The sequence below is a fragment of the Xenopus laevis genome, chromosome 9_10S, assembly GCF_017654675.1.
Source record: "Xenopus laevis strain J_2021 chromosome 9_10S, Xenopus_laevis_v10.1, whole genome shotgun sequence".
Classification (NCBI taxonomy): Eukaryota; Metazoa; Chordata; class Amphibia; order Anura; family Pipidae; genus Xenopus; species Xenopus laevis.
Window position 1 is genome coordinate 72689415 of NC_054388.1, and position 15184 is coordinate 72704598.

The 15184-nt window shown below is 36.5% G+C and overlaps 1 protein-coding gene across 7 annotated transcripts in view; it reads right to left on the bottom strand.

The window, feature by feature from the left end:
• Positions 1 to 15184, bottom strand: part of LOC108702278 (collagen alpha-3(VI) chain) — a 94485-nt gene that overhangs the window by 11744 nt on the left and 67557 nt on the right. For all 7 annotated transcript variants that reach the window (XM_041578645.1, XM_041578643.1, XM_041578649.1 and 4 more), the window contains 22 exons: positions 14214 to 14306; positions 12588 to 12641; positions 12324 to 12395; positions 12073 to 12099; positions 11344 to 11388; positions 10721 to 10774; positions 10235 to 10297; positions 8088 to 8153; positions 7587 to 7640; positions 7208 to 7243; positions 6978 to 7040; positions 6833 to 6895; positions 5900 to 5962; positions 5083 to 5145; positions 4764 to 4814; positions 4234 to 4269; positions 3052 to 3114; positions 1730 to 1792; positions 1389 to 1421; positions 1273 to 1309; positions 831 to 842; positions 135 to 628 (listed from right to left, as the gene is read on the bottom strand). In XM_041578645.1, coding sequence (XP_041434579.1) covers positions 135 to 628; positions 831 to 842; positions 1273 to 1309; positions 1389 to 1421; positions 1730 to 1792; positions 3052 to 3114; positions 4234 to 4269; positions 4764 to 4814; positions 5083 to 5145; positions 5900 to 5962; positions 6833 to 6895; positions 6978 to 7040; positions 7208 to 7243; positions 7587 to 7640; positions 8088 to 8153; positions 10235 to 10297; positions 10721 to 10774; positions 11344 to 11388; positions 12073 to 12099; positions 12324 to 12395; positions 12588 to 12641; positions 14214 to 14306 — 1605 coding nt within the window. The remainder of the gene's footprint in view (positions 1 to 134; positions 629 to 830; positions 843 to 1272; positions 1310 to 1388; positions 1422 to 1729; positions 1793 to 3051; positions 3115 to 4233; positions 4270 to 4763; positions 4815 to 5082; positions 5146 to 5899; positions 5963 to 6832; positions 6896 to 6977; positions 7041 to 7207; positions 7244 to 7586; positions 7641 to 8087; positions 8154 to 10234; positions 10298 to 10720; positions 10775 to 11343; positions 11389 to 12072; positions 12100 to 12323; positions 12396 to 12587; positions 12642 to 14213; positions 14307 to 15184) is intronic.

Genomic DNA, 15184 nt, shown 5'->3' on the forward strand with positions numbered 1-15184 from the left:
ACATCATGATAAATACCACTAACCTTGGCAACAACCTAAAAGTGAGTTAGGACATTAAAATGACTGCACTTCTCTAGAACTCTTATCCCATCTGGTCCAATATACAGTATGTGAAATGCAGTTATAATACTTACTTTAAGAGCATTTGTCAGTGCCCTGTCCTCCCTGTTGGTGAGGAAGACAGAGGACACTCCAGCATCATAGAGTTTTAAGACGGCTTCATTAAGTTGCGGGGAAGCTTTGGTTGCCCCACCGCTGAAAAACACGGCCACCTTTCTAATTAGGAATCCTCCACGTGACCTCTTAAATGTGTTTCGTGCAACGAATGACATGGCTGCTTCTAGGTTGCGTTGCTTGGTTGTTTGTTTGAACTGGATGTTTTTTATTTCTTGCAGTAGGGCAGGTTTGCGCAGCCCATCAGAAAACCGAATTTCAGTGGTGACGTCACTATTGTAGGTGAGAAGGGCTACTCTGGCTCCTCTGGGGCAATTACTGTCTGTAATGACCAGCTGGCTAATAGTATTTTGCAGTGCAGTCTTCATATTGCCGAAAACATTACGATTAACATCCGATGAGGTGTCAACAACAAATACAAGATCAGTGGGATACAAAGGGCATTCCTTGGGACCTGTGGGAAGCAGAAACATTTAACTTATCTGTGGGTCTGATATGTTCTGCATGTTTTCTGTATTTTCACATGCCTACATTTCCATTTCACAAACTAAGAGCCATGCCTTTGGGAGAAATAATAAGAGGAAAAATGAAACTGCACTACTTTCATATCACTTAAATGGAGCAGTTTATTGTCTAGAAGCAGAATTGGTACGTACCATAGCAGCAAGCTGTAGAGGAGAAAAAAAAGAAAATAAAAAAAAGTCAAATTATTAAACATAGCTGTATAGCTGTATAAGGTAATAATAATGTACACATTTTCCAACATATTGCAAAAAGTGTATTCATTGATTTTCTAATTGTAATCGTATAGTGTGGACCTGACCTGTAGCTGTAGCATTTTAATAGACTTATTAAAGTCAAATTACTAGAAGCACAAAAATTAATTTAAATATCATTGTGCTTCCTTCCATAATTCAGAGCACAAGTCATATACACACCCATTTACACAAGGAGTTATTCATAAATCATTCCAAAATCAAATTTGAGTGTTAAGTGTTATCCTGGTTAAGAAAAAAAATCTCATCAGATATGTTCTGGTTCCTAGTTCGGTCTGACATTGCCTGATTATGCATACATAATACAGTGTGCAATACTTACGGCATTTATCTTTGACATACTTCACCAGTTCACATGCCTGAAACACAGAAAAGCATACAGTGAAAGAACTACTGGAAAATATAAAGAAAAAATATACTGGTCACTGTTAAATGTACCTCTCTTGGTTTTCCGATTGCTCCCTTCAACCCCTAAAAACAAATAAAATAGTTTCAATCATTAAACACCTTTTTTTCCTAAGAATTTCTTTTGTAACACACACACAGACATTTTTTCTACAGATGAGCACAAATTAGTTATTCACCTTTTTAATTACTATTTTCTATTGAAGGGCTAATTTCAAAATATTAAAGGAGCCATGGAGAACCACTCCCTGGGGTAATATTTATGGTTCTCACCCAAGATTTTCCAACATAAATTATAAATATGAAGAAGAAAAGTATATATAGTATTTTTAGCTACTCAGTACGTTACTCAGTATGTTAACTTAATCACTTACATTTGGCCCTTGGTATCCTGGGTCTCCTTTGGTTCCATCTGTACCTTTGGGTCCGGGCACACCCTAATATAAGTACCAAAGACATGTGATTGATCATCAGAACACATGTACTGCACACAGTATGCTTAGGACAAGTGAGCTAATCAGAAAGGGTCGTAATAGCATTGTTGAAATATGAGGAGGGCAATAATCATGTGTTTGGGAATAAGCACAATAATTTATAGACCAACATATGTTATACTGGAAACCTTTCATTCATCAAAAGATCTTCACAAATGCTCCATAACATTTACATAACTAATCCCAGCAGTGTATCTGACACTAATAACAACAGATATTTCGCACAAAATTTTGCCAATGGACCAACATATAGGGGTCAAGGTCTAATATGTCACAAAAAAAGGTTACCAGTGTATTTTGGGTATGTGTATAAAGAGAGAAAAAAGATTGAAGCAGTAAGATGGCTAAATGTGAATGAAGGGAACTGCATGCATGACACTGATTATTATGTTTCTGCACTCAGGTGCACATTTAATCTGCTTTATGTAGGAGAGACCAGATAATCAATTTGAGGCCAAATTTTCGAACATAGATCATCTATTAAAGCAGATCATCGCTTAGGTATCTCATGGTTTACTATGTGAAAACTCATAGACGAGATTCAATTCGAGGAGAAAAAAACTTTTCTACAAATTCAGTTCCAGTTTTTCCCTATAGACTTCAATACAGTTTTCACATGATAAACAGTGAGATATGTTTTTCTGAACTGAATTGCATCTTAAATTGAATCTCGTCCAGGAGTTTTTACATTATACACCCTTTACTCACTGAATTGAACCTATGGGAGAAAACTGGAACTGAATTCGGAGAAATCCTCTGCGACGCTAGGTCATGTGAGTGTGCTCGCTCATACGAGCATGCGTGGAGGGCAGTTCTGCAGCGTTGAGCACGGGCAATCCTCACACACATGGGCATGAGGTGGGGGGCACAGAGCTGGCCTCAGCTTACCTAGGGCTCCCGGCCAACTTAACCTGCATCTGTTTCGCTTGTAAATTGTTAGATAACTTTTCCTCACTTTATTGGATCTGGCCTCGTCAGTGAGGCTAAAAGAGAATAAAAACTGAGAAATTGCATATTTTCAAACCCAAAGTAGAGGCTAGAATATGAGGCAATATTCTAAATGGTATTATTGCAAAATGTGGAGGGGCTAAAGCACAGAACAAAATAGTAAATAATTGCAAATTTTGTTGATGAAGCACAAGTGTGTTTATGTCTTTCTCTCTCCTCCCAAATCTTTTTTATTATACATCAGACAGACTTACCCTAACACCTCTATTTCCCTTAGGTCCAGGCCCTCCATTGGATCCCTTCTCTCCAAAATCTCCCTGTTGATAAAATATAAAAATGTTTTGATTAATATAATTTACCAGAATTTACAAATGATCACAATGGTACAATGGTCCAGCTGACACAGGACTAAAATGATGATTTAAAAACGAATGCAATAAAGCAAATCAGTAGCAGCAGCACTCTTCTTCTACATATCTTTATCTGCCATTTTGTATTTTCAATATGATATTATAACTAACTATGCACCCCTTTATGAGGCAAAAGAGATGTGGTTACCTGGAAAACTAGTGTTGCCTATCAAATAGTTCCTATTTTATGGGAGAGGGCTAGAGATGCTTGTTATTGACAGAATCATATGACCCCTGATATATACATTAGATGGGGGATGGCTGTCCTAGTCTCATGAGGAAGATGGGAGCATATGTAGAACATGGGCAGTTGTAAACCCAAAGAAGAGTTTCAAACATGGATGGGATCCTGTAAACAAAGTTTTTGTGGGACTACTACAGCATGAGACATGTAAGGATTAATCAGCCCATAGTTCCACAGAGGAGTAAAAGTGGGGTCAAAGTTTATTCCCTTTGAAGAATTAAGGCGTGCACTCGATTGTAACAATATATGATACTGAACATTGATAAGATATTGATTTGTATGGCTTAATAAAATAATGATGCTCTGTTTTGCTCTGTAGTGACACCCAGCATTTCAACTATGTAGTTATATACTTCTTTTAGCATTATTTTTTAGGGGACGAAAGAGTCAATTTCCTCTACTTTATAAAATGTAACTTATGCCCAGGGTTGTAATGAATAATCCTTGTATAAAAAGCAAGAAGCAGCAATATTCTTACTCTTTCAGATTGATTCCATGGAGGGTCAGATTTTGGAGATCTTGGGACAAGAGGCTTCAGTAGAGGCCATGAGGAAGACGCCTCAATAAAGGCTGAACATTATGGTATGAAGAAACTTTTGTTGGGAGTCATGGAAAGGTACCTTATGAACGAGGGCTACTGAATAAATTGTATTTTCTTTAATGGCAGTATAGTCTATGTTCTACCGTGTAGGGTGCCTGAATGGGGTAGGGGTTAAGAATTATGTTAAATATACATAACTGTCCTCTGTCTATCTGTCTGTATATGTAAAAAGGTTTCCAACCTTTAGTCCAGGGTATCCTGGGAATCCAGTCTCTCCCTATATGAGCATGAGAATAAAAGGAAATATTAGTCCATTAAAACATAACATGATGACAGTATCAAGCATAGAGACTTGTTTAAAAATAAATATTTTATTCAGTTTCTGGCTTATTAGATGAAAGGGAAACTAAAGGGAAGTATGTTCTAGATGTTGGCGATGTCCTGGTTGTTGTAGTCCCTCAGCCAATGCAGTAGTAGTTTCTGTTTTTCAGCTGCCCTTACCCCTTAAATAATAACCAAAATGAAGGGGGGCATTTACTAAAATTCGACTTTTTCTCACTGTATTAAAAAAAAAGTTTGACCAAATTCCTAAACCTGGATAAATCAAGAAAAATTAAAGTTTTTTTCCCTTTACAAATTAGAGTTTTCCTCCTTTAAAAACTCGACCAGAAAATTTTGATAAATATGCCCCTAAGAGTGCAGATCCTTAGATTGAATTGTAAATAGTTATAACCTTTGAACATAAGACAAAATCAATAAATAGTCCCTTACTCTTCTGCCTTTGAGTCCCTGTTTTCCAGATCCATCCCGTCCATCTTCTCCCTAGAAACACAATTATATTTACATTGTTTCATCAACATGAAGTAAAAAAAAAAGGATCTCAGTGACAATGTCTTCTTAACAGTACATTTCTTTTAAACATGCCACCAATTTATTTGAAACAACCATTGTTTCTAAAGTCCTTGGCCTTTAGCAACACTGGTTGTTCACATAAAATAATGTCTATATTCTGTTTTTGTCCCTTCATGATCAGTTTATTAATGTAGGTCTCGCTGAAGTTTTGTTGTCAATAAAGGAGATAAATACTCACTGTTGGCCCACGTGGTCCAGGAGGTCCAATAGCTCCCTTGACTCCAGGATCTCCAGGTTCACCCTAAGAAAGAGAAAAATATCAGTTAATAGAAATACATTTATTATCTGCACTCAAACATAATTATCTCTAAGGATGTATTTTAAAGCAGCTCTGACATACATATGGAACATGTTTAGTGTAACATCAATGGTTGAGGAATCAGAGCTGTGCTATTGTTTTTTTCTGTTTTTTGCTAACAATTTCATTCCAAATTATTTTGGCAGTGCTATAACACAAATAGAAATAAAAGAAATAGATCAAATATAGTTCCGAAGCCCTCTATTTTATGCAATATCTGCATTTCAGGAAATTGTAACAGAATCACTTTATATGTAAACTTCATTGTAAACATATACGTTATGCATATATACAGTATAAACACATTTACACAAATAAGTTAGTGCAATATAAAGAGACTTATGGAGGGGACAGGAAGCAAAAATGGGGTGAGAGAAAGCCATGAAATAATGACTGATTGCAAGCACTGATACAGATACATAGAGACAACCCCATAAACAGTGGGGGGCTTTACACGGCTTACCTTGTATGAACATTAGATAAGAATTATTTAGAAGTTAAATATCACCAATCAGGAGCTGACTTTTAGTGGTTCAAACAAGATAATGACTTGTCTAATTATTTTCAGTGTTGGGCCAATTATATGATATATGATAGTCTACACATACTATATTAAAAACAATAATGTCTAATAAAGAATTAGAGACTTGGGCCAGCTGGGAACCATTAACAACAGAATACAGTACGTGATACATACCTTAAATCCGAGCTGTCCAGGTCTGCCTCTATCACCAATTGTTCCAGGAGTGCCACCTGGCCCCTAGTAACATGAAAAATGGTGCAGTTTGAATAAAAAATTGCCTGCAAATGCTTCATTGTATCCTTATATTACACACATATAATTTCTAAAGTATAAATTAGGGACATATAACATGTAAGTGCTCCATACTATAGGCAGAAAGAAATACTAAGCTTGATATTGGGCTCATAATTGCACCCATTGAAGCAATAAACACTTATCCCCATATGTAATAAAGGCACTAAGTTTGCCCAGTAGCAGTAATCCATAGTAACCAATAAGATGTTTGCTTTTAAACAGGTGACCAGTAAATGCTACCTGCTGAATGGTTGCTTTGGGTTACTGCTCCTGGGCAAACTTAGTGCCTTTTATTACATATCTCCCTATATGTTTACATCTACTCTCACTTCTGTCACCATCATGTGGGTGAATCCGGCACAAGGTTAGGTGCCTCCAGCCAGAACAGAGTCCTACACTTTAAATACAGGTCTCTTAGTTTGTTGAGTCCATGGAGAGCAGAACACAGTGCCCAAAGTTGCTGCTTTTTTGGACTTTATGAATAGGGAACAGGCACTTGCACACCTATGTTCCACTCTTGGGCCCTCTCTTCCATGGATGGAGCAAATTGTGCACAAATGCACAAACAAAACAATCCAATTGGGGTTATTTCATGTTTAAATTATTTTCTAGAAGACCTAAAGTATGAAGATCCAAATTATGGAAAGATCCGTTATCCGGAAAGCATTCTAGATAACAGGTCCCTTACCTGTACCAGTCTACATTAGACTTTTAAAGTAAAAATTTGTAACCCCCCAGTTCCTGGACTTTTTTTTTTTTTTTACTTTAATTGATAATACCAGTCTAAATATGATTTGATGGTTTCAGGCTTACTCTTGGTCCTGGAAGTCCTTGCTCTCCTCTAGTGCCTGGAGTTCCTTGTGGTCCTGGTGGACCCTGTGCTCAAGAAACAGATGACTTTAGATTTACTGGAAGTCAAAAGATGGACAGCTTGTGAAATAGTCTAACATTCACTTACTTGAGGTCCCCTTACACCTTGTTCCCCTGCCCCACCTCGAGTTCCATCTTTTCCTCTTTCACCCTGAGAAAGAAGAGCAATAAAGTGCAATAACATAATACAAAAAACTGACACACCTGAAATGAGCAAGTTTACTAATTTATTAACCAATAATGATTGTAAAACTGAGGAAAAGAGGAAAATGGTAGGAAACAGTGTCACCCACCACATAAAGAATGGTTGCACATTACCTCGAGGCCTGGAGGACCTCTTCTACCTGCTGGACCCTGTGAAGAACAGAAAATGCATCAAATCAAATCTATATACATAATCATCCAGCTTTGCATACAGATGTACAGCAGATTTTACTAGGTAAAAAGAATACCTAGTTAAACTGAAATGAATCAAATACCAGTGATATAAAACAGTAATCTGGTACATATGTAGGAACGTCTGAAAAAACTGCCTACATTTGGGTCTGCCACAGTTGACTACACCTTGCACCTGTGTTACCTGACTCACTGTCTGGCCATAATAAAACAAGATATCTTGTACCATATTCATAACTTCCTTTACAATGAGCACAAAAGAAACAGCTCTGCATTCACTGGAAACTGTTGTGACACTCACAGCTTTGCCTGGCCCTCCTGGAGTTCCTGCCGAACCATCACCTCCAGGCTCTCCCTGTTAATGAAAAACAAAATAATAATCATAATTTTTGATCTCATTAACTGTAGTATCATCCATCAAACTGGTTCTTTAAGAGAAGGTTTTAATTGCAGACCTGGGTATTGAATTGATATAGCCAACTTATATTCAAGAAATATGAATGTTTTCAAAAAAACCTAGAAAACCATTACTGTACTATTGCATCTAGGGGTGTGTGGTACAACTTAATATAATACTCTGCTGCTTTTGCATTGAAAAATGTAGAGTGCGCTTAAGGGGGGATACATAGAGGCAACTGCCCGGAGCTCTGTATGCAGTGAGAAGAGCACCAACAGTGGATGGTAATAAAGTGGGATAACATGTACAGCAATATGGCAATAGCAATTGCTTTATATAAAATGGCCCACAAATGGTGCTCTAAAGAGATCCTTGAAAATAAACTGTTCATTAGCAACACATTACCACAGATCCAGTCTCCCCTTTGGCTCCTTTTGGCCCTCTCTGTGTTGTGTCAGTTCCAGGATTGCCCTAAAAAAAAGCAGACATGGTTGATAATTTCCAATAACAACAAAAAACATCTTAATTTCCCTTTAACCATTCCTATATTATTTATTTTCGTTTATTTGTTGTAAAAAAAAGCCAATACACTATTTTATGTTACCTTTTCTCCTGGATAGATAATATACTCTAAGGGGCAGATTTATCAAGGGTAGAATTTCAAAGTTTAAAATACTTCGAAATTCGACTATCGAATTCAAAAATACTTTGACTTCAAATATCGAAGTCAAAGTTTTTTTCATCGAATTTGGGTATCCTGTGGTTGAAGTAAAATCGTGTGTTCGAGCAATCGCTGAAATCCTTGATTTCCTCTAACGATTTTACTTCGACTTCCAAAAACATAGAAAAATGCTCTAGAAGGTCCCCATAGGCTAACATAGCACTTCAGCAGGTTTAATTTGGCGAAGTATTGAAGTCGAAGTTTTTTTAAAGAGACAGTGCTTTGATTATCGAATGGTCAAATATTCGAACTATTTTACTTCGAAGTCGTAGTATCCTTTTCGATGGTCGAAGTATTCAAAAAATTACTTTGAAAAAAGTGCCTTTTTAATAACACTTTTTGATTACTTAATCAATTCATATTACTTATGGGCTTATAGTTACAGGTTAAGTCGCAAGTTTTTGTGTACATATATAACTGGCATCATAGCCTGGTGCAGGATTAGATATTTGTGGTGAAAGCAAGTATGTTTAGCAATTTGCATAACGGCCAGCATATTTTGTTGCTTGTTTAGAACCCAGAGATGCATCACATAGGAAATACTAGTTAAATGACAACAATAAACTTTAAATATATATTCTTATACATTTTTCTGAGGGTAGGCTGCTTTGGTTGTGAATTTTGTGAACCTCTGTGAATTTTCAGATGTCACCTCTTTGAAGAGTTACAATGTGCCATTGTGATTGGATTACTGGAACAGTTTATGCCGAGAACTTCCCACACCAGTCAGTTGAACTGAAGAAGCTGCTCAGATGAGTAGTGAAACGTCTTCATTGATTACTCAGCAAGTCCAGTTGTTTTTAGATTTACCTATACTAGATATACCATGACCTGGATGAATGAAAATCTTCATAGTCATATTCTATATTTTATATTTGACTTTGATGTACTGAATTGTTCTTGCAACAACTCCCTAAATATTTTAAATTTTCCTAAAACTATTGACCTTAAAGCAATCCCTTTGGCTGTTCTATGCCTTGAAAATGTTCAATCTAATCACCAGTTACTACCTGAAGTGTTTATTTGTTCTGCCTGAGATTTATGCTTTCTGTCCTTTCCAGGAAGTCTAAGGAATTGTATAATGGGCAGCATCAGCCTTGTGTTTTTGTGATACTGACGCTAAAAAACTACTTTTTAAAATATGAATGAACAGTAAAAGTTACCTATAGGTCATGTTGATCATTTTCTGCTGACAGGTTTGTTTTTGTAAATAATTTTTAGTTGATGTTCCTAAACCTGACTGTTTTGCAAACCTGACTGTCCCATCACAGCCTGTCAGTTAAAGTTTCTAATGCTAATGGATTTCTGATGCACAAATATGGCAGCCCCCTCATAGGCCACCACAGGGAGTCAGATGGGTAATGTAAAAGCTTTGAGCAAATACTTTACGGCAAAATTATAAGTAGCAAACAAAGCCAATACTATGATAGATGTAAAAATGGTTTAATTTCTGGTGTCAGTATCTCTTCAAGGATAACTTCAATTTAATAGAATCAAGCTGCATGGCAGAACTATATTTCACCTTGGAATGGGGCACTCTGTTCCCTTAATGGGATCATCTGTCTGGCAGGATCATTTTAAACTCTGACACTCTTTCTCTTCACACTTCCTATAACGAAACAGTTGCCTGGATTGCAGCAACTCTTTTTCTTTTTTACATATTCTTCAAAATTTCCAGCTCCAACAACCATAAATGTTCATAAAAAAATTCCTAAATAATTATATGAATTATGTATCAATGATTCCCTTTTTTAGGGTGTAAAGATTATCTTTTCATTTATACAACTAAATTAAAGCAGGCCATCAGAACATTTAAGAACAAGATACTTACAGGATCCCCTCGCTGTCCAGAGTCTCCAATCTCTCCTCTCAGCCCTTTCTGCCCTTTCTCGCCCTGTTAGGTGAGAGTAAATGTTAGACTGAACAAAGCACTACACGATTCAATACACAGCTATAATGTAGTCCTTGCACCAAGTAATAGACAGAGGGTATACAGTAAAAAAAAATTTTTCATTTTGCAATTTACATTTTTTAAAATGGGTAGAATTAACATTTAACAGTTCATACCAATAAATCTAATTTACCCTAACCAACAAGTGACTCTTCACATGCTTCTGAATGACAGTTGCCTTCTTATGTAAGGAATTGGTACCCTGATGAGTTTGTCTAGGCAGGAGACATTCATGAACTATTTTTTTGTTTCTATTCTATTGTTCAATCTTCTTAACTAAACTTGGCAGATGATTTGTAGACTATGAGAATAAACATTTTCTAAATAGTATTTACTAATCATAGAACTGGCAATACAGGAACTCACCCGCCCTCCTTGGCTGCCTCTCTCTCCAGAAGTTCCAGGAAGACCTGATTTTCCCTATGAAAGGAAAATATAATTCTGAATTTTTCCATAGAAGATATCTCATAAACAAATAAAATAGGACAGAAGAGCAAGGTTCAATGAATACAAAACTATAATTAGCATAGCAGTAGAAGAATTTGAGATGATGCCTTTCATTCTTGAAACATTTTGGAAACCTTTCTAATGTATTTAGAGTACTGTTACTTTTTGAAAGACTAGCCTTGACAATGTTTTGGCAAATGAAAAGCTTCGGCTTGTCCAGTATAATTAAATCCCATTTGATTTACTAAATATATCTAACTCTATTTAATTGGTTATAGGAATGCAGAAAAGAAGTATGTGTGCGAACTTTAAAAAGCCACTTATCTGTCACTCATTACTAATCTGCTTGGAAAAAGTCCAGCTTTGGGAATGATTATTGATAAGGTGGATACTAATAGGAAAAGTGGAATAGTTACTTTATGCTGCTAAATGGATTTAAGGAAAGACATGCAACAATGAGTATATAAGAAATACGGCTTCACCATTATCAAACATTTAAGTAGGTATGTGTGGATTTGACAGTAGGTTTGAGTGGAACTTACATCTTCCCCATCAATACCATCCAGGCCAATCTCTCCTATTTCACCCTGTGGAAGAAATAATAGATACACTTTTATTATTCTCAATAAGTATTATGTCAAAGGTTCTGTATAATTTGGTTTCAAACAGAGGGTTAGGTAAAAAAAAATCTAAAAACCATCAAAAAAGCATGATTAAAGGAAAAATATTTACCCTATTTGTAACCCTATGTAACTCCACCCTATGTAGACTTGTATGTTAAATATATGTAGTATGTATAAAGGCAATAGGCTGATAAGTAACTGGATTTTTTCATTAGTATGGCAAGAGTTCATTATAAGGTGATAGGCGATTTGCACTGGTCAGAAAAAATAAAGTGTACAACATCACCTTTACAGAATTCAGGGGAGGTTCTAGGACCTAGATACTATAGAGATAGCTTATTGCTGATACACGGAACACAATATATGATATAACATACTATAACGAGAGAATGGCAAATATTGAACAAGAGCTAGAATGCAGACTATGGGTAGATGTACTATAATGATACTTGACATACAGTAGCATTACAGAGTCATATGAAAACTTTGTGTCTTATTATGTATCTCAAAAACAAAAACATGCCAGACAGAAGAGGAGACCCAGAAAAGGCCCCTAGTAAGGTATCTTAGCATATGTATGAATACATATTTATGAGAGACACTCCAAATAATCAATGCTTTATTATGTAAAGCAGTTTGGTAACTTACCTTTTCTCCTGAGAATCCACGATAGCCCTAACAGAGAAAGTGATACACAGTGTTATTTTGAAGATAATGATAATGATATAATTCTGCCATAGGTCTACAAAACTTTTAAACCTAAATCTTCAATTGCCCTTGCCTTATAAAGATAATAGTTATTTTAATTATTTGCTAATTATTTAATTATGATTCTTTTTATTTATTAACCTTCCCATGTTTACATTTTACCCGTTAAATGCATAATAATAGTAATTTACCTTGGGTCCCCTTCGACCTGGACATCCTTGGAAACCCTGAGTTCCATTGACACCAGGAAGACCACGTTCTCCCTATGAGAATAAAACAATTCTTTACATCAAATGCTGATGCAGTTTTTGTCAGTGTTTTGAAGTAAATGAAAGTAAATCTACAAAGAAATGTAAATATTTGCATGTGGAAAGAAAAAGGGTGGTAAAACATTAAGATTAACTGTACTTTATTAGAAGCAGGAAAATATGATATTAGAAATCCTCTTTACTTACTGGTCCTCCTTCATCCCCTGGGTAACCTCTGTGTCCTTTTAGTCCTGATGCCCCCTGTAGGTAATTGGAGAGCACATTGTTATTGCAGTAAAAAATAGGCATACTGCACCTGCTACACATGCCTTTTTTTTGGGACAGGTGTAGATTTCTCCATGATACTGTAAAACATTGCAACATTCACTCCCTGCAAATGCCACATGTTTTCCCCTTATAAAGTTACCTGTTATCTACAGCAACCACTTTTTCTGGCCTTCAACTCTATTGTTATCACTATAATTGATAATCAATTCTTATGTTAGTCACACTCACTTTAGCCTTACTAGATACAACCCTTCTTTTCCCACTCTACTCAAACTGCAGCTCTCCACAGGTTACAAAATAAAATATCAAATAATACTGCTAGCCTGCAAAGCACTCTTGTTCCCATATTCCACTCAGAGTTTACTTACTTTGTGTCATCCTCAAAGACCATAGCAGAGTGCCCCACATTTAAGCTTTTCTTTAAACTCTACTGTAGGGACCTATAGGATCTGCTATGCTCCTATAGCTTTAAATCCCTACCCTTCCTTATTCCTTAGTTACTAGGCAAAAGTCCATGTATCTAGTTTAAGTATTTCACTATCAGTTATTGGCCAAAGGGTGTAATGACTACTTCCTGCCACACATATATTGTGTTGGAAAGGAGTGGCTTCTTTCTTTTTGGCTACTGGTGTCTTATCTTACTGGTTGTGCTCAATGAGCCTGGGAACACCAAGGCCCAGTAAAGCCAACGCCCTAAAGGGACCTGTACCTTTAGAGATTAAGTCGGGAACCAGGAAATCCCGTGAATGAGGTTAGCAAGCACAGGTTATACTCTTTGATAGACTCTCTAGGAGGGTAAGATAGACAGCTTATATAGAAAGAGCAGTTGTGTGCTCCATCAAGGCTAATAGCAGTGAGTAGCATCCCACAAGGCTTCCTTGTATGCCTTTAGTGAAGGGACCACAGCATAGGGTGTTAGGCTAGACTTCTTCTCCCTAACCACTCCACTGGATGCGATCCGGACCACTTAAATGTGTAATGCCTGAGGGAATTGATGTACGCTTGACTATTTGACTTATGGGAGTGACATCTGTGATTGCTGTATCATCCTCCTCTATCTACCCTCCTCTCTGACATGTTACACCTACCTCATAGGTGAGTAAACCTGTGGCCAATTGTACAATAAATCCATCTGTTATTTCATCAAAAGAACCTCCTGGCATCTACACCTGCACTACACCTTAAAGGGACAGCTTCCACTTAGCGAAGGCCCTGATCCTGACGTGTGAGTCCAATGTAACCCATGCTCATACCAATAGCTGGACACATTAACTCCTTGTGGTCTGGATAGCCCAGAGTGGCGTTACACTACCTTGCATAAAAGCCTATACTTGTTCTTTCTAGCAACTCCCAATTCCACCAACTTATTGCAACACTCTTAAAATATATAACTTTAGTGCCCAGAATCTAGCATTCCTCTCAACTCCTGAGCAATATTGCTATATAAAGCCATATCTTTTGTATCACTTAATTCAAGAAACCCAAGAATGTATGTCTCTTCAAGTAGAGCTTTTTGGATTAATGTCTCAAATTACACTGAATTACCTTTGGTCCAATATCTCCAGGCTGTCCCACATCTCCTTTTTCGCCAGTACACTTGCAAGGTACCCCACAGCAACCCTTCTCTGTAATTTTATCCTGAAAGAAAGATTATTGTTTATATATGTATATTGCTCCAAACACCATGGGGTAATTTACTAAAATCTGAAGTTTTCTCATTATTTTAGTAAAACAACTTTGACCAAACTCCCATCGACAATTTTACCTTATTTGTCAAAAAAACAATTCGAAATATTTGGTGCGGGAAAATACTCTATTAACTCTCAATAAAATTGTGAAGAATTTCAAATTGTATGATTTTTTGGATTTGACACCTAAAAACTGAGACTTTTTCAGTTCATCACCCGAAAACCACAATTTTGAAACCCAGCACAGATATCTTCCAATTGTAAAATGCACATCTGCATCTGCATTCTATTTGACTTTTTATTCTGACTTTTAGCAGCCTTGAGGTATAATAAACCTTAAAAAATTTGAGATTTTTTTTCCATGAAAAAAATGGTGTTTTCTTCTTTAAAGCGCCAACCAAAAAAAAAGACTTAAGTAAATAGCCCCCTAAATATTTGAGAATAACAGTGCTGTGCAATTTGAAAGGAAAACAATAATAATCTGAAAATCAGCAATGGTGGAATGTGACTAGACTTTAGTAGGCATTGGATTAAAGGAAAAGTAAAGCTTAACTAAAGAAGTAGGCTAGAAATGTTGTACATTATGTTTTGTGTTTCTGTACCAGCCCAAGGCAACCACAATATGATTGACTGAATGCGTGTAGCCACATTTCCCAGTAGGCAACAGATCAGTCCAGATTTGTTGGTTTGTGCAAAACTCAACACATAGGTAGCCATCGCAAGTAAAGAAAATTGTCCAGAGGAAGAGTGTCTGATCTTCAAACACCCACTTGTAACCACAGGGTGCATGGAGATACACAATATCTAACCCTATTATGTCTCTAGAGA